This window comes from Anas acuta, chromosome 4 (genome assembly GCF_963932015.1).
Source record: "Anas acuta chromosome 4, bAnaAcu1.1, whole genome shotgun sequence".
NCBI classification, from domain to species: Eukaryota; Metazoa; Chordata; class Aves; order Anseriformes; family Anatidae; genus Anas; species Anas acuta.
The window spans coordinates 57216291-57242614 of record NC_088982.1 but is presented as its reverse complement, the minus strand read 5'-3'; the positions used below and the strand labels follow the sequence as shown (position 1 = coordinate 57242614).

At 35.4% G+C, this 26324-nt stretch overlaps 1 protein-coding gene across 8 annotated transcripts in view; it reads left to right on the top strand.

Annotated features, from left to right (window-relative positions):
* The window catches only part of FAT1 (FAT atypical cadherin 1), a 109606-nt gene that overhangs the window by 42398 nt on the left and 40884 nt on the right, over nucleotides 1-26324 (top strand). For 5 of the 8 annotated variants that reach the window (XR_011096312.1, XM_068681451.1, XM_068681449.1 and 2 more), the window contains exons 4-8: nucleotides 14966-15027; nucleotides 18548-18877; nucleotides 19402-19612; nucleotides 21751-21819; nucleotides 23800-23939. Coding sequence is in view for 7 of the 8 variants with exons in the window: in XM_068681451.1 (XP_068537552.1) it covers nucleotides 14966-15027; nucleotides 18548-18877; nucleotides 19402-19612; nucleotides 21751-21819; nucleotides 23800-23939 (812 nt within the window). In the remaining variant the exon portion in view is untranslated. Of the gene's footprint in view, nucleotides 1-9258; nucleotides 10580-14965; nucleotides 15028-18547; nucleotides 18878-19401; nucleotides 19613-21750; nucleotides 21820-23799; nucleotides 23940-26324 lie in introns of those variants that run through there. The other 3 variants (XM_068681456.1, XM_068681452.1, XM_068681455.1) reach the window with 2 other exon arrangements.

Genomic DNA, 26324 nt, shown 5'->3' with positions numbered 1-26324 from the left:
CGTGAATTAGATGATTTTTGCTGTTGTACCTGGCAGGAATTGTAAAGGTAGTAGCCAAGCCAGCTCCTCATTGTAAAATGTATACTTAGAGTTCCTCAGTGCGACATTGTAGTGGACTGGAATGGAATTCTTGTTCTGTCCTTGCTTCTTGTGTTTTGTAGTTTTATTTTATTTTTATTCTTTCTTGCGGGGCAATCCCAAGCACAAATACAGTCTGGGTGAAGAATGGATTGAGAGCAGCCCAGATGAGAAGTACCAGGGATATTGGTTGACGGGAAGCTCAACTTGAGCCAGCAATGTGTGCTTGCAGCCACAAAAGCCAACCGTATCCTGGGCTGCATCAAAAGCAGCATGGCCAGCAGGGCAAGGGAGGGGATTCTGCCCCTCTGCTCTGCACTTGTGAGACCAATATAAGAAGGACATAGACATATTTGAATGAGTCTAGAGGAGGGCAACAAGGATGGTAAAGGGACTGGAGTGCCTCTTCTATGAAAACAGACTAGGAGAGAAGAGTCTGGTGAGACCTTATAGCAGCTTTCCAATATCTAAAAGGTGCTTATAGGAAAGCTGGGGAGGCACACTTTGTCTGGGAGTGTAGTGATGGACATGGGGCAATAGCTTTAAACTAAAAGACTGGAGATTTAGATTAGATATTGGGAAGAAATTTGTAGGATTCTGTGATTGCAAACTTGAAGAAAGGTATTCAGCTTTAACTGACCAACAATAATGGTTCAACAAAGTCAAAGCATGGATATGTAAGAGCTAAGAACATCCTTAATTGCTGCAGAGCTAGAACTATTAAACTCAACTCTCCAAACAAAGACAACTGAACTGTAGGCCTTACTCTGTGTCATTTTCACACAGATAGTATTGTTTTGCCATGTCATTATTTTAAAAGATAGCTACTCCTCAATGATACAGGCTTCATCTAAATAGTATGTCAAGGATTGCTGAGATGACGTATCTGAAAGAAGCCTGTACTGCTTTCTTTTAAGTGGCAGGGTATACAATGGAATAGCAAAGACTCCATTTGCAAAGCTAAAAGAGTTCCAGCTCTCCTTAGTATTACTGAACAAAAGATTGGATCCTAATCAGTTATATATAGGATAAACGAAGACCCTTTCACACTCTTTTTGATTACCTTGTCCATGTATTCAGCCCAGAAATAATTTCTTATCCTGTGAAATAAGGTTTGGATGTGTTTTTTCTTTTGCTGTTTTTTTGTTTTGCCAAATTGATTTGCTTACTTCCACTCCCCTGGGACTTCTGCTACATTTATTGTACTGACTAGATTTGGCTTGGGGAAAGAATCAGAGTTGGGTAGTAAATAACATTTTCTCCAGAAGCCATCCCTCAGTTCAGAAATTGAAAACAATAATAGCAAATGAGGCAGGGAGCTACCTGATGTTGCTTCATATAAGAATTTTGAGTCAGACATGCAGAAATGCTGAGTGCAAAAGCATAGCTTCATGCTTTGATATGAGAGTTGGTGCATGAATTCAAAAACTAGAGTGGAATTCATAACCTGGGTAGGAAATTCAAAAAATTATTTTTGAGTGCTTGCTACCCAGTACTTCAGTTTTGCAGGTATAAAATAGGAATAATTGTACTACCTAATTGCATTGGAGTGTTGTGAAGGTGTTCCTATTTATGAAGCACTTCAAGTAGTATTATGAGAATTCCACAGTCATTCCTTTGAAATTAGTAATCTGCTGGTGTAGGACTTAGACCATTTAGATAAGGCCTCCCTTATCCAGAGAATTCCAACAGAAACATTGAGTAATTACCCATTTTGGAACACACTGTGTCCTGTGATCTGAACGAGGCCTGAGTCTGTGTATCTTAACACACACTTACCAGAAAGTCAACTTCAGATGACTTTGCAGCCTTGACTCTGGAATTTCCAAGCTGAGTGACTGAATCTCAAGATTAGTGTTTTGTATAGGATTTAATATTATTTGATTCAACTTCTGATCATATTTTCTTTTTTCTATGTTCTTTTTTAGTATCTAAAGTTTTGAAAGTACTTACTAAAGTGATCCTGCAGTAGTTTAGGATTGTGGCAGTTTGTTTTCTAAATCATACATTCACCTCAAATATACATTATGAAGTTCACAACAACCTTCAAGCTGAGATAAAAGCTTTTCTGCATATACAATCCTACCATATAATGTGTTTTTTTATTTAATATAAAAAGTTTGTTCTATCAAATGGGGATAAAAGTTTTGGTAGCTCTTAGTCTATGGATTTTGCTCTGTGCTTATTAGTTAGTGTCTAGCAAACATTAGAGCTTTGAATTTATAAAATTATAGTAGCTCATGGGGAAATCATCCGTCTCACACGTTTATAACAATTTACACTGTTCGTACCTTTAAAGCAGTATCTCATGTGTGTGTGTTTGATTTGGAGACTGAGTGAAGTGAAATAGGAAATGGGTACAGCTGCAAACAACTTCCATGGGTTTCCGATAATGCTGGAGAATTACTCAGTGAGGAAATGAAGGGGCAGTGACCACACAATAGTATACACTTCATTTTGACAAAGGAAATCTTTGTTGCTTAACTACGTGTGGTTTTTAATCCCAATTGAGCTAATAGTTTAGAACTCAAATAAAACAGGCACTACTACATTACACACAAATGTGATTTACAGTTAAATAAAAACCACAAACACTGAAATTATTTTTCTTGCTACTTTAGCTGACAACAAATGACATGCTCCATTATTATTCATTCATGTCCCACAGCTCAAAGCGTATGTAACGAGTATGTGCCCAACTATTTGTCTGTCACGTGCAGAGAAAATAAAGCATTTCATTATATTGACTGTAGAAGAATTTTTTTTCCTTCACCTTTATTGAATATGTGAACAGAAGTAACCCAAATGCTTGTTAAACTTCTTCTGCAACTAGAGAGGATTACATGAGTAGACAAAAGTTTATGTAGACTTTTTTTTCTTGAGCCTGGGAAAACAAGTTTATATCTGTGAAATTATTAATAACATCTTCACAGTCACCATACAGTTTTTAAAGATTTAACATTTAAAAAGATGGAAAATCTGCTGTGTTATAGATGGTTTTTTATTACTATTTGCAAGCACTTACGTAGAGATCACTTCTTTTAAATTTTTAGATGATGGTGTTAGGGCTTTTTTAATTAATATTCTGTTATATCTTTAGAAAACTGAGCTGGGAAGAGCAAAAGGGGGAACAAAGTAGCAGTGCAGCAGTCCTTCCCCTCCCTCTTTCTGTCCTGGAACCACATAAAACCTTCAGGTCATACTCTTTATGATTTATGTGGGAATTTAAAAGAAATTAAGATTTTTCTTTCCATTATTCACCCTTACCATACCGTGTCACAGAAATGGTGATGGAGACATAGTCATTGTATAACTAATTTTTATATAACTCCATTTTGAGATTGAATATATAATGTGGGAAATTGCAGTTCTGGCCAGGGAAGAGTTGTTGGTGAGATAGAATTATGAGCCTCTTGCATAGTACCACTGCATATACCACAGAATAATGGCTTGCAGAGGTGTGAGCCCTTCAATGATAGGCTGTCTGAGTAGCATAACTGTAGTGAAGCTTGTATATCTAAAAACACTACTACATTAGTATTGATTTCCTATTAAGAGATGTTTATTCAGTCAGAAGTAGTGCCCATATCAACGAACTTGGCTTGATTTTTCGAATGATGAAAATAAAAGATCAAAACCTGGGTGATTATAATTTGTTTTAGCTAAAAAATTCACAGGAGTCAGTCAAAATCTAAGTGAGATAAAGAATTTCTCTCCAAATCTTGAACCAAGACATTTGACAGCAGTTTGTAATCATCTCTGTCATGAGTGTTGCATGGAGGACTTTCAGTTTCTTTTAAATCTGTAGGTCAAAGGCATTTCAGGCTTGTTATAGTTGTATTAAGTCTTGTAAATATAGAAAATAACATGCAATTAAAAGAAAAAGAAGAAAGAAAGAGCAACAGCATTGTGTAAATCAAACACTCACTCAGTTATGTTGGGAGTTGGTTGTATAGATAAGTACTGCCCTCAAACAATTACCTGTAATGGTGTAATAACAGTAGTGTTCTTAGTGTCATTTGAACAATTTCCTGAGTAATTTTGTAAATTCATATATTATCCTTAACCCCTTCTTAACGTCAATGAGGAGAAGATAATGAGGAGGATTATATTGCACAGCATTGTTATATTGTTGCCTGAAATTTGCTTTCATTTGAAAGATTGAAATGAGTAGCCAAAGAAAATTCCAAGAAGGTTATTTGTAGGCTACTTAAAACCCTGAAATATCTCAACATGATAATTTGTGCCTCATTTATCCATATACTCACACTATTTGAATTGGAAGAAGGCACCTCAAAAAAAAATAAATAATTTTTACTGATTGATTACTGATAGTGTTAGAACATACGATGTTACTACCAGCATGCTACTCATAGTTCTTGCCTTGGTTCCTTCAGAATATAAGCTTTTGCTTCCAGTGTTAGTTCTGTGATAAATGTTTGAAAAGCCTCTGCCAAATCTCATTTTCAAACCTTCCTTTGCAAGTTGTCCAAAAGCTATCTTTATTTTACCAATAGAAAGATAGTTCTGTTTGTTCCTTTCTTAAGGAGACACATTCTTGAACTTGCCTACGTTTAAAAATGTAGAAGACTGTAATTTTAAAATTGGATTGCCACTTCCACAGTTGACAAAGCAAGACCAGCCATCTTTTGCAGCTGAAGAGCTTTCTTAAGGAAATCCTTGTGATCTAATTTAGTGAAAAACAAAAAATGAAACAAATAAGCCACATAGATAAAAATAATAAGTATCCATGGATGGGGGTTCAGAAGGTGAATTTTGCTCTTCCGTAACCCGTATTTTCAAAATTGTAAAGGACTGGATTTTGTCCATAACAGTCAGTTAGTTAGTTTAATATCCTTTCTGTGCAAATCATTTAAATATTATTTTTTCTTGTTTCTATGTTTTAAAATGTAAAATTAGTTGCATAAAACATTGTGATCTTCACAGATCAATTAATATTTTATTAATTAATATTTTAATTTAATTACAGTTAACAAACTATATTATGTGTGTCTTCTTACTCCCCTGTGTTTGTTGTTGTTGTTTGTGATGGTGTCAATTACCCACATGGTTTTGTCATGGAAATCTAAGCTACATCTAATCATCAAGAAGTTCTTGTTTGCACTGGCAATATTTTATGGTCTGTGCACATTCAGGTCCACTGGGTGGTCTCATTTGTATAAAAATAGTCTTAGATGCACCACAATAATTGAGATCAAAACCCACCCTTTAATGTTTTGTTTCCATGGTTGTTATAGTAAGAGAGACCACATAAGAAACTAGTACTTCTGTTCCATTTTCTGGCATCCCATAGGGTTATTTGGAAACTACTTTCCCGAAAGGCACTTCTTCATAGAATAAATGCTTTTAACTAGACATTTTAATTTCCTGTTTAATATGGAACATGCCAGTATAATTTTTCAGAAAATTTTAAACCACAGTACTCATGGTTTAAAAAAAAATCTAGCAGTACTAAACTTTACTCTTCCTTCTACTAATATACTTTACTGTTTGGAGAATTTATTAAATATCAAAAAGAGTTCAATAGTTTCAAGAGTTCAAATGTTACCTAGTTGTTCTTAACCAAAGCTGTCATGATGTACATGCTATAATTGCACCAAAACAGACACTGGTATCTATCTTAGTAAAAATTGTTGAATTACACAAGAGCAAGTTTGACATCAAGGCAATAGCCAACATAGAAATCTGCTCCAGTATTTTCTTTGAGGTCATGTATTCTTAATTAGCTGTAATAACTTCTAAAATCTCTCCATTAAATTTTAGGTTTGTGTAGCAAGATGTAGTTGAAATACATGAAGGCTCTGATTTTATGGTTGTTGATATGCACCTGTAACTCCAAATCTGTTTGTTGATGAATATGTTCAATTAACTCAATGCAAAAACGTCATGATTAAACTTTGTTTAATTTTAGAGACAGCGTTTACCAACTGTTAATAGCAGTTAACAACAGACTGAAGTCCAAAGAGTATTTTTTCTTTTCCTTTTTTTTTTTTTTTTTTTTTTTTAAGAATTTGCTACTTCCTGGCAACATACATAATCCATATATATATGTTTCAGTGGTATTATGGGAGATTAATTATGAAATTGTAAAACTGTGACAGAGAAAGTGGCCACAAAACTCATCTCACTCCTTTAATAATTGTTTTCAAATATTTCTCTCAAATAATTATGACTTTTTAAAGCATAACTCAGCGATAGCCACAGTGAGCTAAAAACTTCATTTCCTTGCTCAGGGGAAAAAAAAAAAAAAGCCAAGTTTGGAAAGGAGCATAGGGTTTCTTTATTCAAACACTGCAAATGCAGCAAGATTATGTTAGGTTGGAAAAGGTTGTTCAAGGTGTTGTGAGATTTTATAGCAATAATTCTGCACTTACTTATTGAAGATAGTAAGTCTCAAAATGAGGGAATAAAGGAGAGTGATGAAGATAAGGTTAGTAAGAGAGTTAATTACTCTAGGAATTTGGGCTTTGAATGGGTGTGACATCACTGTACCAGATAGGGCCGATGGCAAGAGTATTTTTGCAAGGTCAGCAAAGAGATAACAAACTTACAGTTTTCTGTTGATAATAAGATCAAAGTTAATTCTATGGGAAATTTGTCATCGCTGTTACTAGCTTCCTTTTAATAATTAAATTTAGTTTTAAGGTTCTTTTTTCACACAAATTTATTTTAAACAATTTTTATAATTTATTAACTTGGTTTGTGTGTGTGTGTTTGTGTGTGTGTTTGTGTGATTTTACCTTATGCTGCTTATGACTTCCATTTTTTTTTTAATCTTCTCAAGTACAAGAGAAACAACCTAACAAAAGTATACGATTGCCAGTAAAAGCAGTTACTTACTAAATGCTCTCAAGTATTCATCTTTCGAGGTCCCTTCCAACCCCTTCAATTCTGTGATTCTGTGATTCAGAATGATGAATATTAGACTTAGGTTAGTTTTTCCAGTGTAGCTATTGTGCATGGGGAGGGGTGTATGGGGGAGGAGGAAGTGGTGTGATTATTTATATAATTATATTATTCTCCAAACAGTTTTACTAGTTAAAAATAAAAAATAAAAATAAAATATGTAGTTATACCATTATCTTAATAAATAAAGGCTGAACGTAAAGTACTCCATGGCTAATTGTAAAGCTACATGGTTAATGTTATAGGATACATTTTGAACAGTTTCCTATAATTATATGGTTACTAAACACAGATTTTATACTTCAGCTGAAGTATAGCTCAAATTCCACAATATTTATTGGATTAAATGACTTGGTTATTTACGTAAATTGTTTTTTCCTCTGTATACCATATGTTAATAATCTTCGGTGGGTTGTTTGTCTTTGCTCTCTGCTTGCAGTCACTAAAATGATTAATGAGCACTCTGATCAGCAAATTCCAGGTCTTTGTATCTGGATGCTGTTAAAATAGTTGAGGGAAGTGATTCTTAATAAGTGCAAGGTGCACATAGGAAGTTATACTTTGTAGTTGTACCTTTGAGTACTTTGAGTAATTAAATTGCCTGGCTACTGATTAACTTGAAATGTTGCCAGAGATCTAAGTAACTTAATTTTTGACCCTATATACAAAGCTTGCAGTCCCTCCTAGTAACATGTAACAAACTGATAAACACTGATGTAGTTGTACCTCAATAAATGGCTAATGTGCTGACACAAGCAAGCCCTTATGGTCTAGGCTAGTTATCCCTTATTTAATGCAGTCTTGGGCTGGGTGGAACCAAGATCTCAGTTACTCATTACGTTTCTTTCATAGAGTACTGTTCAAAGGGCAAGACGTTTATTCAACTGGGATAAGTGCGACAAAATGATTTTTGTGTATGAAATCTAGAGTATATGCATCAGCATCTGAAATAGGAAATAAGGAACTGCCTAAATAAAAGAAGGTGATCTGCAAAGCCAATGAAGTCTGGACTCCTGTGAAGCATTTTAGCCCTTTAAGTCTCAACTTGACCTTGCTGCATGTGCACTGGGAATGGCTGCTGGCTTTTGGCCTCATCAGCTGCAGGTGGGAAATGAAGACAGAAAAGCAGCTAAATGCTGAAAGACTGTGCTGGTTGAGTGCAATCATGCTATACTTAACGGAAAGGGAAAACTGATTTCAGCACAGTATACGACAGTAACATCTCTGTTTTAATTTTTCTAAAGCTAGCTCTTTATAGGGTGGTGAAACCCTTTTCTGTAAAATAATCAAATCATGCATGAATCAGGTTCATACATGAAGTGGAAAACTATTCCTTAAGCCCCCAAAGTAGATTTAAACTGCCTAGAAAAGTCTGCTAAGCACCAGAGTAGAAGGAGAAACCTGGGCTTTCAGTCTCAAATTGGTCTCATTTTTATACTTATCAGTCTTTTGTTAAAATAATAGAAATGATTACTTTTAAATGCTTCACTTGAGCAGAAAAGGTATTTCTAACCATTTAGCACTTTTAAATGGTATAGCTAGTTTCTTTTGGGACTGTATGCTTATAATCATATTTTCAGCACTTGAAAATTATTGGTGATGGTTTTGTCAGTGGTTTTATTGAGAGCTGTTAAGGAGCTTAGGTCAAGGAAGAGTTTGAAAAGCAAGTCAAATTGCTAAGGAACAATCTGCAGGGCCATGTAATAAAAGAAAAAAGTACCATTTCTTCATGGTGTGCTCTCTCTAGTATGATAGTTGATTAAGTTGTTCATTTTTGTGTGTTTTTTTTTTTTCAGCTCAGCAGCCTGCATTCATAGTGATATGTTACAAAGTCTCACTGTCTAGCTTGAAATCATCTATATATGACTGGTGGGACATGGACTTTAAATTTTAGCAGCTGCAAAGCTGAAATCTGATCTAAAATCCCTCTTCTATTGCTTTCCATTGACTTATTTTTATTAACCTGTTTATTTACTTCAGTTGTGAAGCGATGTTTGGCTTACATAGAAGACAAGATTTGACTGTAGTCTTGCCAAAAGTATATCTGAACATAGTATCAATAAAGAATTTATTTAGAAAGGAAGTATGAACCTTTTCTGATGGTCATTGTAAAGTAAATTAAGTGCAAATCATTATTAATTTGAAATCAGTTGAAAGAAAGAAGATTGGGGGAGGGAGGGGGAAACACACTTGTTTTTCCATGGCCATGATGAAACAGTCATGGATTATTAATCATTTTATCCATTCTTTCAGAAAATGTTGAAATACCAAAAGCAGTTCCAAACATCCTAAGAGGTCTTCCTGACAGTGGGACTTGAAGTTCGGTGTATTCATTTATAAGAGAAGTCTAGGATGTGACTTGATCACATTGAGTACTTTAATGAGGAGGAAACTACTGATCCCATACCTAAGGGCACAACAGTTTTTTTGTTTCTTGAAGAGATATAATTGGTTATCACTGTACAGAGAATATATCCTGTAATTGACCCGGTATGTTAGGGTTGTGTTATGCAATAGTCAAAACTAGGTTATCATTAGAGCCACATGTAAATTTAAAATCTATACTTAAATTCTTACACTGATCGATATTTTTAGACATTGTAAAGAAAATTCCAAGATAATGGTTTTTAATATTCATTAGTAATTTACCATTTTGGAACTCAAATTGGAGGAATGGAAGTGTAAATAATTACAAATAAACTGATCTAGAGCTTTAAATTGAGTTGTACTAAAACAGTCTAGAAAAAAACATTTCTGCAGACTGGTTATGGTTTGCATTCAGCAGGGAAGACAAAAATCTCGTCAACAAAATGTAACTGTAAAATTATGACTACCCTTATCAGATTTAATTCCAGTGTCTTGTGTCTGTTGTTGATAAAAATGTTATATCTGCTTTCCATTTCCTTAAACCTTCAGTGCCAATGCATTCAAAGATCAAAGAAGCTGTATTTATTTTTGTATATTACAGTTCAAATACCGTTACACTGCATTCAAACCAAACCGATCAGCTCCAGCTCACTGGAAGCAACTAGCAGACTTGGCACCTGGTTTAGTCTTTTGGATTTTGGGGTTTAGGGTTTTGGCTATTAGCTAAACTCCCACCCAGCTGCTCGCTCCAGTGGGATGCAGGAGAAACTAGGAAAACCGGAAACAAAGAAGGCTCATTCATCGTGATAAAGACAGGAGGATTGCTTACTGACTGCCATCGCTCCCAGGCTGACTCAACCTGAGGGAAATTAACTTCATTCATTCTCAATCAAAATAGATTCCAATAGAACCACTGAGATGATCCATGTGGCTAATAGAGTAGCGTTACTATTCTTAGCAAGGTGCCTACCTACTGTCCTAGAATTTTTTAAAAGAGTTTGCCATTTCAGTATTGATTGGAAGTTGTTGTTGAGGTGTTATTTTTCAGATATGGGACTGAGATGCAGAGGTAATGGGATGTAACTAGGCACTGAGATGAAAACGTGGGATAGAATAAATCCCTACTAATGTCAGCTCCCTTGTGCTATTTTCTTGTAGCAGTTTTCTTAATATTTATGCAATTCAATGCTGTACTTGCATTTTTGTCTGCGTAATATTGTTTGAAGTGAACAACTGAAATAAATTGTATTTGGATACAGTTGTAACTGTTTTGATTTTGCAGTAGACCTCATAGTAGATATCCCCCGAATGTAAACCCTAAGGAGGAAGGAAGGAGGAACAATACAATTGTTTGTTACCTGGTGTGGGGTTTTTTGTTGTTGTTTTTCTCAAGGATGTTTACAGTTAGTTTCAATTCATTACAGTACTTTTCCAGCTAGTGAGGCATAACAGCTGTGGTTTTATCCAAAGACTCTAAATTATACAGCTGCTGTTATGAAAATGTTACTGGTGAGGTGAGTTTTAAAACATTACTGAATGCAAAGATTGAACTAATTTTCTAAAGGCACCATTTGCTCACCATTAGCTTAGAAATGTTTGTTATAAACTTGTGTTTTCCCAAGGATGGCTGACCTATCTTGACTTACTGTGCACTGATTCCCTGGTGGAATAATAGTGATGGAAATTACTGGAGCTGATAGTTCCTGTTGTGTTCTGGGGAGGACAAGAGGGGACAAGTGTGCAATAAGAGGGCGCAGAAGGAAAACAGGAAAATATGACTGCAAAACAATGCTCTGTGAGTCAGTTTTGCTTCAAAAAGGAATGTGTTGTCACAGTGCTCTTTCAAACACACTCTGTCATTTCTCTCATTCAGCAGTGAACAGATTCTCCACACGATGTAGTAAGGATCTCCAAAGTGATTATGTTACACACTTCTTCAGAAATTAATTAAAAATCATCTTTCATTGTCACTTCTGTGCTTTGCAGCATTGGTAGCTAGGTAGCCAAGGCTCATCACAACCCCAGACTAGCAGCAGAAGAGTAAAACATTTGCTCTAACACAATACACTGCTGTGAGTTTAAGGACAGTGGTTTGGCTTTCCTGTAACGGTGCCTTCTTTCATGTATTTAAGATGAGTATTTAAAAATATTTTATTAGAATTGAGAAGCATCACCATAGATGGAAGATGCAGGAGTTGGCTTAGCTAGAGGTTGGCAGCAGTTTTGGCAATAGAGGCAGTTGATCAGACAATGATGAATATAGTCTAGTGAAAGTGAGGTCCAAGTTTCATAGGATTAGCATGATGGGGACAAGGATCACTTTGCTGGATGTTTGTTGGGCAGGAGAATAGGAACAGAGTTAGGCTGGAATTGAGGGGCATTTAATGGTCAGGTGGGGATTTAGTGTATGCAGAAGTGTGGATATTCATTTATGTGTGTAAAGGTAGGGCAATGAGATCTCCAAACTGTTACAGGAAAGAGGGGGAACTCAATCTAAAAAATGTGAGAATGTTAACTCAGTAGAAAGAGCAGACTGTTGGCTCCTGTCATGGGGAGCTGATTTACAGTAAGTCCAAAGATTCTCTCCAACCATCTTAATGAGCAGTCTGAAAAGCCATAGTGCTTGGATTAGGAATGCTGGACTTTATCATCCTGGCTGTAATTCTGAAATGTTCTAACAACAAATTAAATCTATCAGTGCAGCACTGGGTGTTTAGAATGTACAAAAGCTTGAGGGGGAAAAAAAAAAAAGGAAAATCTCAGTGTTTGCTATAATCAAACCCTTTATAATGTTAAACTGTTGTGAAACAAACCTCGCTCAAGCTAATGTTTCACTTAGGAAAGTGGCTAGCAGTAAAGGGTTAAATGCAAAGAATGTCATGCATGTGTATGTGATTCTAAATCCAGAAGTGTTACATTTCCTTTGTTGGCACTAGTTTCTGCTGAATTTACAGGATATATATGGTGAAGACTAAGCCCTTCTGTTAATGGTCTGAAGTGTTTTAACAGCAGTGTGGCATGCTTGGTTGAAAAGGTTGGAAGATTTAACAGATCAAAGCATTATACATTTTGTTCATACTATATACTTATCTATCTGCTTACCTTTTTGAGTTCTACTGAGCAGCTTCATTAAGAAAAAATATATATGGAACTAGCTTTTCTTTAACAAACTACTGTATGTAGAATAGTGGAACAAGATGGAATTCTTTTTTGGAGTGCTTGCAGCAAAGGTTTTTTTTTTTTTTTTTTCCCCCCCAAAAGTATTAGCTGGCATTTATTAGCAGTGGCTCCAGTCCTTATGGCTCCACTGGGAAAAAAAGTGGGTAGGAAACTGCTGAAAGATGCCATCTTTCTACGCTCGTGTACGCAGTTCTCTACTTGCTGCTGCCATGAGAGATGGAATCTAATATTGTGCAGAGGGTGCAGAATGAATATGGGAAGTGTATTCAGAAAAACACAAGCATAATGAGTTGTTTCTGCTGGAATTTCTTTATTCTTGGTCTTTTAGACCCCGCCCACCCCCCAACCCAGCTATTCAGTAGCTAACTCATTGAGTGGCTGTGCTGAAACTTGCCATTCTCCCTTGCAACTCCAATGAGTCTCAGGGGATTAATGCTTCATGGGAGGGCTTGTGATGGCTTTCTCCAGAGGTATTTGATGGAAGGGAGTGGTTAGGAGAGCCTGGGTTTCTTCAAGTCACCTACAAGTCCCTTTGCTCAATGGAAGTAGATGAGGCATCTGCTTGGCCATTTGTTCATTTCCAATTAACGGTTCTATGCAGCTCCCCATAGAGCATGTGAAAAAGAAGTGGTGTGGTTTGGCCAGCCTCATCCAGGAAATAAGGAGAAAGCTTTGTTTAGAGTATGTGACAGTAAATATTTCCAGTTGTCATTGTTCACAGCTCTGTAATCTCTGTGGGAAGATGTTACCTCAAAAACGTTAATACTTTGATACATACTTTTCTCCCTCCCTCCTAAATTCATAGTACTACCACAACAGTTCCCGCCGCCCCTTTTTTTTTCATTCACACTTTCCTTGGAATTAAGGGCAATTATTTCATAATACTGAAAATACATACCACAAGGATAGCATACAAATCTTCTGTGTTGCAAAAGTATAAAAAGGTGAAGTAGAAGATGATAGAAATTTGTTCAGAATACTAGGTGTATGATAGATTTGATAAAATGGCAAGTCAAATTGCTTGAAAAACAGGGGGCAGATATGACTATAATTGAATGGTTGTTCTTTGAACTATTTTTTGAAGAACAGTTGAACCTTTGACAGCCGTAATATTGTGTTATATGTTTTGTTCATATTATTTAGTACAGGCTGTCTGTTTTGTTGGAATATGTAGACTACAATTCTGTTTTGACATAAGCATTGGATAGCTATGCACAGATGGTGTACAATTCTGTTTCTGTTGGCCTTTCTCTTTTAAGTGAAATTGAAATATTTATTGATGTTGCTGTTCTTAATTATATGCTCAGTTTTTATCAGCTGTGAGACAACTGCTTGAGTCAGGCAGAGCTAGTGCTGCACCTGAGCTAATGAGCATGTTTTTTCTGGGAACTGAACCCAAATACTGGTGTTAGCTCGGTTTCTTTGCCACACAAAAGCCATTAAACTGTTTGCAGGTACAAGTTGGCCCTACAAACTGCCATCAGTGTGTTCATTTGGCACTTAGCCTGAGCTAGTAAATCCCAGCTTGGCTTTGCACAGAGCTCTGTCTTGTATATTTGAATGCCTGGCACATTTAACCCCCACCATGGGCAAGCCATTCAGCTATAACTGAAAGTTGACTGAGTTTACTTTTCATGAAACTCAATAGCTAAAATTTTGAGCCTGCTATTAGGGAGAATTATATAGCTAAGTTCCTTTTGTGTTTAGATTTTATTCATTTTTCACCCTGAATTCTTTGACTTTCCTCATTTAAAGCAAAAAATATCATACCTTCCTAATATTGCATCAAATTTGTATCAAACTCTTGCAACAATATCTAACATCTTGCACCAAAAACTCATCCTTCTTCTGTGTTACTGCCAGCAGCAGTACTGTTTGAGTCTTCAGCTTTGCTAAATCAAGCCATTAGGTGTGTCCACATGCACACATACTCAAATTGCTGTTTCACACTATTAGTGCATCTCTTCAGGTCATCCTTACTCTGTTAATATTGGTAAAAATAAATACAAGCAGATGTTTCCACTGAAGTGATTATTCAAATTATTTATGTAGTATGTGTAATCATTCTTTGAATAAGGTATATGAACACCCTTTGAAAAAAGACTTATTGTGAGAGAACTACATAAATTACTGTTGTCAGAAACAAGACATGGATGGGTCAGAAAGTAGAACTGCATCTGTTGTCTTAAGGACTACTACAGCTTAGCTTTCAGATAACAAAGAATATTTTCACAAACCTTAAGGACTGGAAATCCCTCAACCATTCCTTTAATGAAAGCTAAGTGCTGCAAAAATGGAAGGGACCACCAAAGAAGAAATTGAGATTGGATATATTGGTGACTACAGGTTTAACATAACCCCCGTCCAGATTATTTTCTTAGAGGATCTGATGAATTATTCTTTTATGTTACAGGTCTAATTACAACCACATCTAGAAAACTAGATCGAGAGCAGCAGGGAGAACACATATTGGAGGTAAATAATTTCTTTCATTCTCTGAAAAACAGTGACTACAAGTTAATTATTCTTTTACAGAAAGTTAAGTATGCCATACTTGATTACCATATGAAGAACTTAGATAATTGGATTTCAGAAGTAATTTGTGTCTGTGTTATAGTGCAATGCACAAAGCTATGCATTAAAACAGTGTGTTGGGACTTTTTATTAAGAATTAAGATACAAATAAAGGCTATTTTTTTGTTTTTATATCAGTAAGCCAAGATCTTATTTCAAACAGTACAAAGACATGATTGTTAGAAAGAGCACTGCAATTCTTTTTTCTCCTCTATTGAAACAGTCAGTGTTACCCTACTGATTATAGACCTCTGAAAGATGCACAGATTTGTTTTCTTTTTTTTCAACATTGAGAATACAAACAGATTAAGTAGACTTTTTTTTTTTATAACTTATTCATCAGTCACTTAAAGAGATCTGTTGACAATGTGCATGACAGATTCTAAGAAGATGACATTTGTGACACAATTCTTTTATTTAGCTACTTTTGATTGATCATCTGGAATTTATGCAATAGATACTCTCCTTCTCTGTCAAAGAACTTGAAAGAAAATGTAGACATCTGTGAGTTTGCCAGTTTCCCGTTACTGTCATGTAATGTGATGGCATTGCCCTCCACCAGCAACTTAATATTCACAGTGATTTTAACATTGTACCTAAGATCTGGAACCATTATTACACACTCCATCTGAATGATAGGTAAAGGACTGCAATATGAGTCACCAAAACTAGCTTTAAAACTTCTCTGGTTTTTCTCCAGAATTGTCGGAGCAAATCTGGACTTACTCAGTACTTGTAAAACCTGTAGAAACGTTTTCTGATAGAAATATAAGCATAAAAACTGCATAGATTTGTTGGAGAATGTAAACCTTGATAGCATGAACTATTCTTTTGCAAAACTCTGGAGTACAGAGAGTCCTCTTCGGTCTTTTCAATCCCTTAGGCACGTTGGAAGCTGGATTAATATGATTTCTTATCATGATTTTAACTTCTATACCAGAATTAGAATGAATTCTTTTCGCTTAAGTAGCAATAGGGTGGGATTTCCTCTAAAGTGTGTAGTAGTAATAGAAGCTAAGTGAATTAACTGGCTAAGCTAGAAGTAATAGCAAAGTGAATTAACTGGCAAGTGCTGTTTAGTACTAGACACGTTATTCTTGTAAATTGTAAAGCCACTATATTATTCTCTTTTAAATTGCCTCCTGAAATCTGCTTGTGTCAGTTTCCAAAAGCAATTCCTGTCACTTATATCTTATTTCTGTGACCCATTGCTATGTATATTGATTGTAAAATTGGTATCTAATGACTTTTGCTCCTATGAATATTGTATTGGCTTTTCTGTTGGACTTACACATTAAATAAAATGAGCTGTGAATCATTCTCTAACCCCAAAGCCACGTGGCGCAGTATGGCTTTGAATGCATGTAACTTATCCCTAGAACAGGCTGGCTATCTCCAAGTTGCCTGTTGAGAGTGGTGCCTGAATTCAGTGAATTCCTGACTGTACCTAGGCAATGTTTGGGAGAGTGCTATTTGATCTGGACAAAAGCTTGTCAGAGGTCGTACTAGCAGTGTAAAGGTATGGACAGTTGTCCACTAACACTCATGCTTGCATTATGGATCCTGCTTGGTGTCATGCTGTGAACACAATAAGATCAAAGCCCTGCGATACAAAAAATAATAAATAAATAGATAAATGAACTGAGCTAATTATTCCAAGATGACATGTACAGAACTCAGGCTGTTCTAAGGTTACAGTATCCCACAGTGGTACATAAATACTCATGCTTTCACCATTCTCTATAAAGATAGCAGATTAAGCTGCTTGTGCTCTAGTTTGGAATGTTGGTTATTGCCTGATGGTATTGTTTATAATTCTTCATTCTTTCTTCAGTTTGAATCCCAGCTGATTAATAAAGTTGTAAATAAAAGTCTGCAAAATATCCAGTGCAAAAGTCCTGAACTGTAGTGTGATAGTGACAGGCACTATGGCCCAAAGTAGCAATTTTCCCATTTGTTAGTTTTATGTTGACACCTTTGAAAATAGATTGGAAAGAAACCCAGAAATGCACAGAATGGTGGGCAATGTTGTCAGCCACTCGAGCCAAGTGCTGTGCATCTGGCTAATTAATTGAGTATTGAAATGTTGACCAGATGGGTTGGTGAGTTTATTCCTTGTTTGCTATTAAAATTGATCTTTGATTGCACTCCTGCTTATATAGTAGTAATTACTATGCCCCATTCTTTTATTCCCAATTTGTAACTATTTTCTGAGTTCCAATTTGATGGATTATTTTTTATGCTATTATTTTAGACCAGCTTCATGTCATTCTCTCATATCTTAGCATTCTGTTTGTTTTATCGGTAATGTCTTCAAAACTCAGGTTGCCATTAAATCAAACTTCATTTTCTTTAAATTTGCCATTTTTCTTCTTGGCTCAAAATTAAGCAATAATGGAGCAATATTAATTTTATGTTAACAGACAAGTTATTCTGTACCCCATGATGCACATCTTTAACTCCTTATTAGCCAATAATTATAGCAATTAGTTATTATCAATTATATTATTGGCCAATAATAACTCAATAAGGGGTTAAATAATAAAAGGTAAAGTAATAACGTAAGATTGCTATATATGATATAAGTTTTCATATCAGTTTGGTCCATTTCCATCTCTTTCTATGTTTTCTGATTTCAGATTAACAGAATTCTTAATTTTGCTGTATTTTTGTTCAATATGCATACATCAATAACATCATGTCAGTGCTAGAGTTAATATTGCAGAAGATTCCTTATTCATTTCCTGGCATTTTTATTAGAAAATTTGACTATTGCTCGAAGAACAGATTTCATTTCATTTCCCAATTCAGTTAGGTTATGGTAATAGATTGTTATGTGTATTGCTTTAAAAGGGTATTTTTTAAGCTTCTTTCAAACAAGATAGTGATTTTATGTCTTAAAATATAGTTTTTTAATGCATAGGCCTGTCAAATTCTGAAAATTATAGTATTATAAATTGCATCTTTGAGATGTAAAATCAAATGATTAAATTCAAATGTTGTAAGGAAACACTAGGCTGAAATTACGTTAACATATTATTATTACAGTGAAGCTGTTATTAAAGATACTATACTTTTGTGCTGTTCCTGAACTCAAAAATTTAATATTTCCTCCACAGTGCTGCAAAACAGTAGAATAGATTTAATATATATCTATGCTACAAAATAGCAGAATGTATTTAATATATATCAACTCCTTCATGCCACACATAAAGCATGATAATGTTAAGATAGTAGCTGAGTAACTCTTTGTAGTTCTTTTTCTAAGTATTTACCATTACAGCTTTACTCAACAGTCTTTATGTAACTGAAGTTAGAGAATTACTTTGCAGTCATAGGAAAATCTGATTTTAAAAGAGCATTGTCAGAAAGACCATAGTTGAATTGAACACTAACCGTATCTTTTTTTAATAAAAAACAGGTAACAGTAACAGATAATGGTATTCCTGCAAAATCAACAGTTGCACGAGTGATTGTGAAGGTTTTAGATGAGAATGACAATAAGCCTCAATTTTTGCAAAAGTTCTACAAAATCAGGCTTCCAGAGCGCGGTAAGCCAGAACGAGAAAGAACTGCTAGGAGAGAGCCGATCTATCGAGTTATTGCTGCAGATAAAGATGAAGGCCCCAATGCGGAGATCTCTTACAGCATTGAAGATGGTGATGAACATGGCAAATTCTTCATTGAGCCTAAAACTGGAGTGGTTTCATCAAAAAAATTTTCTGCAGCGAGGGAATATGATATCCTTTCTGTGAGTCAAAATCTCATATATCATGAATATGTGAAATATTCTTTTATCTGTATTCTCATCACATTTTATTCAGTAGCTGGCAGATGAGTTACTGCAGTATCTGGAGGAAGGAAAGCGTCAACAAAGCGAGAAGTATTGCTTTGTGGGTTGGTACTGTTTTTTAAAGGATGCTTTCAGATGTTTGTATTGAGCAAGTGAATCAAGAAGCTTACAGTTCTTTTCCAGAACTTGACAGATAATGAACAGAATGAGGGAGCATAAACAATCACATTGACTCTCTTTCAGGAAGAAAGTGAAATAAAAGTGAATTTATGGTAACAGTTTATGCTACTGTCAGGTGCTACACGTTTTTTCTCCATTTGCTCCCCAGCTAATGAGGGGCAAGTAGCACTCTGAGAGACACTTAGCCCTTCTGGATATATCTCACACAAACAAACATGCCTGGAGCTTATTATTACTTTTCCATTTATGTGACATAATGATTTATATGACTCTGTAGCCTAAAAGTTGTGTCTGTTTCACAGATTAAAGCTGTAGATAATGGTCGTCCACAAAAATCATCAACTACACGGCTTCACATAGAATGGATTCCAAAGCCTGTCCCACCCACAGAGCCCATTTATTTTGAGGAAGCATTTTTTTCTTTTACGGTGATGGAAAGCGACCCAGTTGCTCACATGATTGGTGTAATAGCTGTTGAACCTCTTGGAACACCACTTTGGTTTGACATAACGGGTAAGGATGCCTTAAGGGCTTTTATTATTAGAAACAAATGCATGGAGTCTGAGATACTGGAGGGCTCATTGCAGCTTGCTTTCTTAACCGCTCTTCTAAGTAATGCAGTTTTGGCATTCTTCAGCAGTAGATATTTTTTCCTGAAGGATTTATTTTGTTGTAAATCAAAACAACTGTTTTTATCAATGCCACTATATATCAAAAAATAAAATTGCATTGCAAAATATTTGCTGTGTTGCAGTTTTGTAAATGACTTATGAATATTGTGTCAGTAAAATTAAAACAAATCAAATCAATCTTAAAAGTTATATGATAGGGAAAGAAATAAAATGCCACTTTTCTGCAAATAGGGATAGTGCACCCAAAGAGAGATTACACTGTTCACACTGATTTCTTTTCCTCTGGGCTGCCCCTCAATCTGCTGCCGTCCTCTGACTCAGTACTAAAAGGCAAGCTCACGTGCTACTAACCCCTGCAAACTTTTCTTTACATATTCTTCCTGTTATAACACGCTTTAATCTCTGCCATTGGAAGTGGAATTCTAGTCAGTAATATGACTATACATAGATGCTCTGGTGACAAAATGAATAGTACTTTTTTAATTTTAGACTAACTCATTAAACCACTGAGTACCAGGAATACACAGAGTGTTCACTGTATAACTGATACTAAAAACAAGTTCTGACCTGTGTTACATTTCAGGATCAAGTTGAACAGCAGAGCCTTGTTTCAGGAGAGGTATCTGTAGTAAACTGTTTCTGGTCTTAAGATAGCCCTGTAAGATTCAGATTTTCCACCACATTCACGAGAGAGATAAGGCATCTTAGTTACAACTAAACATTTTATCCATGGTTATGGTGTGAAGTTGTCCTTAGCTGTTGGGGCGAACTTTTAAAAAAATACTTCCTACAAATCTAATCAATTTAAAAATCTTTTCTATTGGTGCTTATGTTTTAGGGGATTCTGAGAATGGCAGCAGTTAAAGACAACGTTTGTAAAACTGATATGTGTAGCAGGAATATAAAAATGCCAAATATTTGAAGGTGTTCTCAGAAAACATTCAAGCACTCTCTAGGACAGAGAACTCTTTCCTGAATGCATGCTACATATGTGAACAGCATGGGACAGTACTGATAAAATTGCCAATGTATTAAATACTTGCACAGAGTTTTTGTTCAATTCTTTTGAATCTATTCCAGAGGGGAAAAAAAATAGTTTTTGTCCAAATAGATCAGAGTCAAATAAAAAGAGTTTGCTTTTAGACAAATAGTGGGGAAAGAGATCTGTAAAACTTGGTAAAGGAAGTAAAGGGTTCAAAGATGCCTCCTTGTATTCTTGTAGGGGCAAAGCTATTTTCATTAGAGGTATTTTGAAACTGAGACAGTTCTTTTACTGTTCTCCCAGACATGCATCCACATAGACATAGGAACAGAAAATCAGAAAATATAAAAACAGCTTAAGTGAGCCAAGATGGAATATGAGGAGAAGGCTCCAATTCAGACAGGGCCATCCAGTCAACAAACAAGAACATCTGTAGACCAGATAGAGACCATTAAAGGAAAGGTGAAGAAAGGGATGTTGTCAGAAAGAGGTGAGTGGTTCACAGAGACGAAGGACAATAAACAGAAGAGGACTCAGATGTCCTTTGCTCCCAGTCTTTAGAGTTTCTGTTGAGTAAATCAATAGCAATTTCTGGGGTCTAATTAGCAGAATTTGTTAACTAGACTAGAGATGTATTTTTTCTAACCTTTTTAGTTTGTTTCAACGGCTGTGCACTCTGAATAATGTGTACAAATGAATAGAATTCTGATGATAATGTTATTTTGAATTGTTGCTTCAAAGCATGTAACACAGTTTAATGGCATTTTTAAAAAGACAAATGCAGAAAACTCCAAAGGGGAAAGAACAGGACTTGTCCACAAACTGTAAAAAATGAAATTATCCTGATTGTTTTCTTAGTGAAAGTGTTTTGGAAAGTTTGGTATATGACCATGTTGATGAGTTATCAGCTACTTTTGTAGATTATCACTTTACTGCCCTCTTTTACTGTTTCTAATAGCATGAATTAATTTGATTGACAGCTTTCCTTTGTGTTCTGTGCTTGCTTTCCATGCTTTCTTTCTTTTTGGCTGAGCCAGGAGACAAGCTTGCTAGTGAAGTATTTTACATCTTTCAGATGGCTTGTGACCTGAACTGTACAGCAGAAGGTATCTGCTGAGATCACATAATTTATTACCAGATTATGAGATCTGAAATGAAAGCGTACATTTATAAAATATTTATTTTATTAACCCTTCGGAAATCAAAGTGCTCACAGTTGCATTTGTGACAGGTTCGTTTTTGTTTTGTTTTGTCATCATTACATTTATACGGCATCAATTCATAGCTTCCAGTTTTGGTTTTAACCAAAACTGTTGCTGTTACACTTTCAGTGTACCAGATGCAGAAGTTTGGGTTGAGTTCTGCTTCAGCGGATTAATACCACCACCACTACTGTAAAAAATTAGGGAATGTCTTTGTGATTCCCTTGAAAAGGGAAGAAAATAAAGTTGATAAGAAGAGCTTGTCCTTGTATCAGGGAAACTGGATGAAAAGGTTCATTCACCCTGTTCTTCCCTTATAATGGAGATTACTCCATTGAGATACTAAATTCTACTTTCCTAGCCATCTGAGAAATTGGTATCACATACCAGCTATAAAAAGTTAGACTCATTTTCTGAAGTTAACATCTTGCACAAAGCCAAAGTATTTTTTTTTCATGTAAACCTGCTCAAAACGAAAGTGCTGTGTTTCATGCTATTTGGTTTATATCTGTTCATGTGAATCAGAGCCACTGAGAGAAACTGGCTTTCAATGAAATTAAAAAAAAAAAATAATGTAATTATGTTTGTCATTAATTGTTACCAACTATCTTAAATCCAGTGAAGCAGAATCCAGTCCATCTTTCCCAACCCGTTATGTCTGTCATGCAGTGAAACCTTCTAAAGGTGAAATCCTTTTACATGTGAATGGAGGCCCATTTCAGTATTTACTGTTCTTTCTTAGATTAAGTATGAATTTGCAACTTTGGGAACTTTACCCACTCACTTCTAGCCTTGGTTTTTCTTAAAAGGCATTCCATGATTTCCAAAACATAGCATGTAAAAACTATTTAAAAAATAATAAATAAACAGAGTATGCAGATCTTATCTGAATCCTATCCTTGTAAAATGCAATTAGAAAAACACATGTACATAATCAGGAGAAATTGGTTTGCCATATCTAGCACTGGCATGACCAAAATAAAAATTGGCTCGTCCATTTTAGGCAGTTTATTGAGAGGCCTAAAACAATTGAAGGTAAATGGCAATATTTATCATTGTTAACAATATTTGGACTTCATGGACATTGTATTCTCACAAAGGTCTGCTCAGAATGGCTTGATGATGATGATCAATTAAATGTTTAAATGACTAAGTGTAGCTATTGATACACATGGTTATTTAACTGTATTTCAAAGGGAAATTTGAAAGTTAGGCAAAGGAAGATAATTTGCTTCAGAAAAACAGCATGGGCATTGGTCATTTAAACATTTAGCACTCATCTGAAATCTTACTTCAGTAAGGAGGGGTTAGGTAATGAGTTCTTCAGATACTCTGCATTGACCTGAGTATCCTTTGGAGGTATTAAAGCTTTTTCAACCTTATCTATATTCATGTATGAGTAATTTATACTCTGATTCAAGAGATATAAATTTGACAGTATTTCTGATTTGGGGTTTTCATTTATTTCAATACAAAGTATGTTTTTCACTATTTATCCTGAATGTCTGTTCATAAAATAAACTAACACAATTCGCCTGGTAATTCTTAGTTTCCCACTATTTGGAATCCTAAAATTCTGATTAAAAAATAGAGAATCCTGTCTAAAAATCTGTCCTACTAAAATAGACATATGTCAGAGACAGTAGGATAGACAAATCAGCTTTGTCCAAAATTAGTCAGTTTTAAATATTTTAAGTAGCACCATACTGCATTACCAGGAAAAAGAAAAGAAAAAAAAAAAAAGGATTTAAAATAAATGTGTATATAAGTACATGTGTATATAGTTCCACCTTCATTAAGCATCTGAAGAAAGAACATGACCATAACATGAAACAATGATGCTGTGTTTTATGAACTTCTCTCTCTCCTCATTTCCTGAACAAGGTGGCAACTACGACAGTCGATTTGATGTGGACAAGGGCACTGGAACTATCATTGTTGCTAGACCTCTTGATGCAGAACAGAAATCAAATTACAACTTGACGGTGGAGGCAACAGACGGAACCAGATCTATCAGCACTCAGGTAATGGACTTCCTGAAGAAGTGTTTGTAGGAGGAGGAATATGGAGCTGCATGGGGAGAGAGAGTTTCCTTTTCTATGTAATTTTTTTTTTTCATTCTGAACAATTAATATGCTTTATATAAATTAGGGATTTTGTCTAAAACAGAAGTGGATTATGATATTCATAGAGCCGTGGCATTTGGCAGTCCAGGAAGGTGTATTTTAGTATGCTGTAGTTTGAGTTGGCAGCTTTTAATTTATATCATGTTTCTACATTAGCTAAGAAAATTAAAGTAGAAACAAAGCCCTTCAATGCATGATTTACTCAAAAGAAAAGGGTTAATACTTCTTATTTAAGTTATCCCCTCTTTATCCTACTCCTCCCAAAGCACCACATTATGTGATTACTTACAATGGTCTTTAAAATCCAGGGTAAGTTTTTATATTTTTTTCCAAGGTCTGTGGCTGGCAAATGGTACAGTGACCAATGACTGTTTTTTGAAACTGAGTTTCTCCTTCTGCATGGTGTGCGTTATAGAAATGAGGTTTAGGTGATAGCATCATTGTATATCCTCCTGAGTAGTATTGTTTACCTTCAGTAGAGGTAGAGATAGCTGCTTTCTGGACAGTGTTTGGCAATATATGACAAGTCACGTTTCTTTAATTTCTTTGCTAAGACTCCATGGCAGTAGCAAGTGTTTGCAGTCAGGTTAATAGAATGTTATCTGTAAGGCAGAAGTATTTTGTGACACTAGTGCAAACAGCTCATAGTAAAGGGAGCTGTGATGTATTATCCCTCCTGTTTCTCCCATCTAGTTTCTTCCCCCAGCCCACAAACTGATTATAGTTGGAAATAAGGTTTACCTGAGGTTGGTGTGAATGGAGCTGTAAGCATGGAGGAGCTTTCCTTTTCTTCCAGATGGAGAAGAAAGGTTTTAGTTACTGAATTAAAGCTGTTGGATAAAGATGGTGATATATTTGTGTTATCTGTAATTGGGTTACCTCTCAGTTACAGAGCTCAAAGAGCAATAAACACGTTGGTACTCTTATGTACATAGAAATCTGTGTTATGAACGTAATTTCTTGTTCAACTTTTGTATGATATGTATGTTCTTCTGTTGTTTTAATCTATGTCTTATATGTCATCTTCCCCCTTCCAGCCAGAGCAAAAAATAGCTTGTCAACATTTAGGATTTGAAACAGGGTCTTTATTGAGATGACTGCATTTGATAGGTCAAATATACTAAATTCTGTAGTTGAAGAGTACAAGAATAGCAATTTTGTTTGAGAGCTTGCTTTTACTTTAATGGTGACAATTATGAGTGATATGGTAATCCACAAATCTCCAAATATGACAACAGGTCCCTCAGTAGAGCTTGAATTAGTAAAGGATGAATGTATGGTCTCAATGACAGCAGATATTCTATCCACGCAGTTGCTTATATGTAGCTGAATACATAGCAAGCATCCCGAGCTGCCACATTTGAACCATAATCTTTTTTTGTCTCCTGAAACAACCAAGAATTGGAAGGTCACAGAAATACTTTAATCCTCACCCCTTCTCTTCTCTGGGTTATGTGATTCATTTAGTTTTTCTCAGAAGTGCACACTGTAGCTTTTGTCCAATTTCTTTAAATGAAACTGTTGTTTTAGCATTTTGTAAAGCTGGTTGAACATTATAACCATTTGCCACAACAACCTTCTGCAGAAGAGTTAGAATACTAGTCTTGAATTTGTAGTCCTTTTATTTCTGATAGCTTTTTGTATGACTTTAATTTGTGTCTCTACTTTCCTCTCTCCGCTACAGTTGGCAAGAAGAGAGGTTGTGGTTTCTGTTGCAAGAGCACAGAAACTTCCTTGTCATTATCATCCTTTTTCCTCTGCCTGTGGGAAAAGGACAAGTTACACTGTTGCTGTTTGAGTCTCGTGTTACTGTGGTATACAGATTGAGAAGCATGGATTAGTGCAAACTCTGAAACTGTTGGTGCATGTACAGACTCCTGATTTCAACAGATTCCCTTATCTCTCCCCATAACTCCTGATTTTCTTATCTCTTCCGTAACTCAGCCCACCCAAATGGACTGATCTCTTAATATAGCCCTCAGCATTGTAGTTTAGAAGATGCATTTCAGGAATGAGGCTTAACTTGAGAGAAATAAAAAATGTTAATGTGAAATCAAAGTTGAAGGTGTTATTTATGACTACCAGCATGTACAAATCCATTACTTGCTGCTGAAATAACCCTGATTAAATTTTGAATATTGATGTTGTTTTAGATCCTCCTAAGAGCTGATAAACAGTTAATAAGGAGTGACAGACACAAAAACTGAATACTGAGTGCATACATTAGTAACAGCAATATGCTATGTGCAGCTTTTAGCTTACAAAGTAAACATTTGAAATACA